The 5,000-nt window shown below is 57.5% G+C and overlaps 1 protein-coding gene across 1 annotated transcript in view; it reads right to left on the bottom strand.

The window, feature by feature from the left end:
• The window catches only part of LOC129716211 (host cell factor 1-like), a gene marked incomplete at its 3' end in the record, with an annotated part of 44,983 nt that overhangs the window by 12,902 nt on the left and 27,081 nt on the right, over positions 1-5,000 (bottom strand). The window contains exon 8 of the mRNA XM_055666082.1: positions 2,482-2,751. Within this exon, the coding sequence (XP_055522057.1) occupies positions 2,482-2,751 (270 nt within the window). The remainder of the gene's footprint in view (positions 1-2,481; positions 2,752-5,000) is intronic.

The raw sequence follows: 5,000 nt of genomic DNA, 5'->3' as shown, positions 1-5,000 counted from the left end.
CTCCCTCTATGGCAATAATGTCCTTCCTCAGATTTGGAGACCAAAACCGTACGCAATACTCCAGGTGTGGTCTCACCAAGACCCTGTACAACAGCAGTAGAACCTCCCTGCTCCTATACTCAAATCCTTTTGCTATGAAAGCTAACATACCATTGGCTTTCTTCACTGCCTGCTGCACCTGCATGCCTACTTTCAATGACTGGTGTACCATGACACCCAGGTCTCGTTGCATCTCCCCTTTTCCTAATCGGCCACCATTCAGATAATAGTCTGCTTTCCTGTTTTAGCCACCAAAGTGGATAACCTCACATTTATCCACATTATACTGCATCTGCCATGCATTTGCCCACTCACCCAGCCTATCCAAGTCACCTTGCAGCCTCCTAGCATCCTCCTCACAGCTGACACTGCCCCCCAGCTTAGTGTCATCCGCAAACTTGGAGATACAGGACAAGGGCGGCCCCATACGGGACGAACCAATATCGAGGCCCATTTACAGGATGTCCTGGATAATGCTGTTACAGTCGGCGACACTAGCTCTCTATCCCGGCTAATGCCGTTACAGTCGGCGACACTGGCTCTCTATCCCGGCTAATGCCGTTACAGTCGGCGACACTGGCTCTCTATCCCGGCTAATGCCGTTACAGTCGGCGACACTAGCTCTCTATCCCGGCTAATGCCGTTACAGTCGGCGACACTAGCTCTCTATCCCGGCTAATGCCGTTACAGTCGGCGACACTAGCTCTCTATCCCGGCTAATGCCGTTACAGTCGGCGACACTAGCTCTCTATCCCGGCTAATACCGTTACAGTCGGCGACACTAGCTCTCTATCCCGGCTAATGCCGTTACAGTCGGCGACACTCGCTCTCTGCCCCCGGCTAATGCCGTTACAGTCGGCGACACTAGCTCTCTATCCCGGCTAATGCCGTTACAGTCGGCGACACTAGCTCTCTATCCCGGCTAATGCCGTTACAGTCGGCGACACTAGCTCTCTATCCCGGCTAATGCCGTTACAGTCGGCGACACTAGCTCTCTATCCCGGCTAATGCCGTTACAGTCGGCGACACTAGCTCTCTATCCCGGCTAATGCCGTTACAGTCGGCGACACTAGCTCTCTATCCCGGCTAATGCCGTTACAGTCGGCGACACTAGCTCTCTATCCCGGCTAATGCCGTTACAGTCGGCGACACTAGCTCTCTGTAGATTCCTGAGTCTAGAAACATAGAAATTAGGTGCAGGAGTAGGCCATTCGGCCCTTCGAGCCTGCACCGCCATTCAATATGATCATGGCTGATCATCCAACTCAGTATCCCGTACCTGCCTTCTCTTCATACCCCCTGATCCCCTTAGCCACAAGGGCCACATCTAACTCCCTCTTAAATATAGCCAATGAACTGGCCTCAACTACCCTCTGTGGCAGAGAGTTCCAGAGATTCACCACTCTCTGTGTGAAAAAAAGTTCTTCTCATCTCGGTTTTAAAGGATTTCCCCCTTATCCTTAAGCTGTGACCCCTTGTCCTGGACTTCCCCAACATCGGGAACAATCTTCCTGCATCTAGCCTGTCCAACCCCTTAAGAACTTTGTATGTTTCTATAAGATCCCCTCTCAATCTCCTAAATTCTAGAGAGTATAAACCAAGTCTATCCAGTCTTTCTTCACATATGAAAGTCCTGCCATCCCAGGAATCAGTCTGGTGAACCGTCTCTGTACTCCCTCTATGGCAAGAATGTCCTTCCTCAGATTTGGAGACCAAAACTGTACGCAATACTCCAGGTGTGGTCTCACCAAGACCCTGTACAACTGCAGTAGAACCTCCCTGCTCCTAGACTCAAATCCTCTATGGCAAGAATGTCCTTCCTCAGATTAGGAGACCAAAACTGTACGCAATACTCCAGGTGTGGTCTCACCAAGACCCTGTACAACTGCAGTAGAACCTCCCTGCTCCTATACTCAAATCCTTTTGCTATGAAAGCTAACATACCATTGGCTTTCTTCACTGCCTGCTGCACCTGCATGCCTACTTTCAATGACTGGTGTACCATGACACCCAGGTCTCGTTGCATCTCCCCTTTTCCTAATCGGCCACCATTCAGATAATAGTCTACTTTCCTGTTTTAGCCACCAAAGTGGATAACCTCACATTTATCCACATTATACTGCATCTGCCAAACATTTGCCCACTCACCCAACCTATCGAAGTCACCTTGCAGTCTCCTAGCATCCTCCTCACAGCTGACACTGCCCCCCAGCTTAGTGTCATCCGCAAACTTGGAGATACAGGACAAGGGCGGCCCCTTACGGGACGAACCAATTTAGAGGCCCATGTACGGGATGTCCTGGATAATGCCGTTACAGTCGGCGACACTAGCTCTCTGCCCCGGCTAATGTTACAGTCGGCGTTAATGCCGTTACAGTCGGCGACACTAGCTCTCTGTAGATTCCTGAGTCTAGAATCTTCCCCCCCCCCCCCGTCACTCACCTCGTGCTGCCATGGCGATGGTGCCTCCCAGTAGAGTCGGAGTGAGTAGTGGAGCAGGGGCCAGCGGAGCCCGTGGATGAGCGAGTGGGCCGGCGGCGGTGGCCAGCGAGGTGGGGGCGGTGGGTGGGGTGGGGGGGGGGCGGCGCTGGCTGGTGCCGGGCTGCGGGGCCTCCCGGGGGGCAGGGCCGCCAGGGGTCTGGGACAGCGGCGGCGGCGGCCAGGGACGGCGCCGGCGAGGCCGAGGCCGGGAGGGAGGTCGTAGCGCTGCAGCTGCAGCGAGGTAGGAGTCGCGCAGTGGCCAGCCCTGACCCCAGAAACAGCTCACCTCCAGGTAAGCACTCCCTCTATGGCAAGAATGGCCTGGACCAGCTGCAAGACCAAAGGGGCAATACTCCAGGGGGCCGCTTGGGGGGGGCCGGGGGGGGGGACCTCCAACTCTGTGATAGACTGAAATCACTAAGGCAAGAGTCTTCCTCGATTAGGAGACCAAAGGTAAGCAGGGGGAGCAAGAGACCAATGTACAACAGAAGAAGGGGGGGGTTGGGGGAGGGGGGCAACCCCTTTGTTATGAGGGGCCAAGCAGGGGGAGGGGAGGGGGGGGGAATGAGGAGGGGGAGGAAACAAATGGGTTGAGAGGGACCTGCAGAAAGAGACCGAGAGGGAGGGACAAGGGAAATGTCTTCCAGAGGAGGGGGGAGGAAATCTGTAGGGGGGGGGGTGGAAGACCAAGGACACTGTGAAGCAGGAGACGGGAAGAGACTCAAAGGGGGGGAGAAGGAGAACTTCTCCAGGGGGAGAGGGAGGGAGGTGAGAGGAACGAGGAGAGGAGGGAAGAGAGTGGGAGGGGAGAGAGGGGAGGGGAGGGACAGGGGGATGAGAGGAGGGAGGCGGAGATTGGGAGAGAGGGGGAGGAGGGGAGAGGGGGGGGGGGGGTGGAGAGAGGGGGGGGCGGGGAGGGGGGGAGAGGGGGGGTGCGGGGAGGGGAGAGGGGAGGGCAGGGGGGGGGGGCAGGGGATGAGAGGAAGAGCGGGAAGGGGGGGGGGGGCGGGGGGAACCGAGGAGGGGTGGGGGAGCAGGGACCAAAGGGGGGGAGAGGAGTGTTAGATGGGGGGGGGGGGGGTCAGAAAGAGGAGGAGAGAGGAGAGGGAGGAGAGAGGGAGGGGGGGGGAGGAGAGAGAGGGAGGGGGGGGAGGAGAAGGAAGGAGGGGAGAAAGGGGGATGGGGGAGGGGAGGAGGGGGAGGAGAGGAGAGGGGAGAGAAGGGGGAGAGAGAAGGGGGAGAGAGGGGGAAGGGGAGGGGAGAGAGGGGAGAGAGGGGGAGGGGGAGGAGAGGGGGGGGGGGAGGGGAGAAAGGGGAGGGAGGAGGGGGAGAGAGAAAGGGGGGATGAGAAGAGGGAGGAGGAGGGAGGGGGAGGAGAGGGAGGGGGGGAGAGGGAGAGGGAAGGGAGAGGAGGGAGGGAGTGATGAGGGAGGGGAGAAGAGGAGGGGGAGGGGGGGGGGAGGGGGAAGGGAGAGGGAGGGAGGAGGGGAGAGCAAGTAGGGGAAAGAGGAGGAGGTAGAGGGAGGGAGAGAGGAGAGAGAGGGGGAGAGAGGAGGGGGGAGAGAGGAAAGAGGGGGAGAGAGGAGGGAAGAGGGAGAGGAGAGAGGAGAAGAGGGAGAGAGGGAGAGGGGAGAGGGAAGGGGGAGAGAGGAGGAGAGAAAAGAGGGGAGGAGAGAGGGGAGAAGAAGGAAGAGAGGGAGGGGAGAGGAGAGAGGAGGGGGTAGGAAGGGGATGAAAGGAAGGAGAGAGGGGAAAGAGTGAGAGAGAGGGGGAGAAGAAGGGGAGAGGGGGGAGGGGGGAGAGAGGGAGAGGGGAGAGAGGGAGGAGAAAGGGAAGAGGGAGGAGAGGAGAGAGGGGAGAGAGAAGAGTAGAGAGAGAGAGAGAGGGAGAGGAGAGGGAGAGTGGGAGAGGGGGAGGGGAAGGGGAGAGAGGGGAAGGGAGAGAGGGGAGAGAAGAGGATTAGGGAGGGAGGAGAGGGGAGAGGAAAAGTAGGAGAAGGGAGAGGGAGGGGGAGAGGAGGGGGGGGGAAAACGGTAGGGGAAGGAGGTTGGAGGGAGGAAGGAAGGAAGGGAGGGGAGGGGGAGGAGAGGGAGGGGAAAGAGGGGGGGGGGGGAAGAGAGAGGGAGAGTGGGGAGGGGGAGAGAGACAAAACAGGGAGAATTACAACACCAGCAGCAACAAGGCCGTTCGGCCCATCAATCCCCACCTGCCCACCCAAATACCAAACGGCGGTGAGTCTATCGAACAAGTCGGTTCATTCAAGGCCTTACCAGCGCACCCAGGGAAACCCAAAGTGTTTCTAAGATTCACAGCACCCACAGCATTTTAATATTCTCACGGCAGAAAGATTACTAGAGGATTGTACGGTTTGTTAAATAACTCACTCTGGACCAATGGTTCTGTAGCCTTTCACCGTTGCCTTTCCCCAGAGCTATCTCTAACCTGAGAGGTTAAGGCCTTGAATAAACCAACCTCGCTCT

Source organism: Leucoraja erinacea, unplaced genomic scaffold (genome assembly GCF_028641065.1).
Source record: "Leucoraja erinacea ecotype New England unplaced genomic scaffold, Leri_hhj_1 Leri_188S, whole genome shotgun sequence".
In the NCBI taxonomy this organism is placed as follows: domain Eukaryota; kingdom Metazoa; phylum Chordata; class Chondrichthyes; order Rajiformes; family Rajidae; genus Leucoraja; species Leucoraja erinaceus.
The sequence above is the reverse complement of the archived record's forward strand: the minus strand, read 5'-3'. Positions and strand labels throughout refer to the sequence as shown.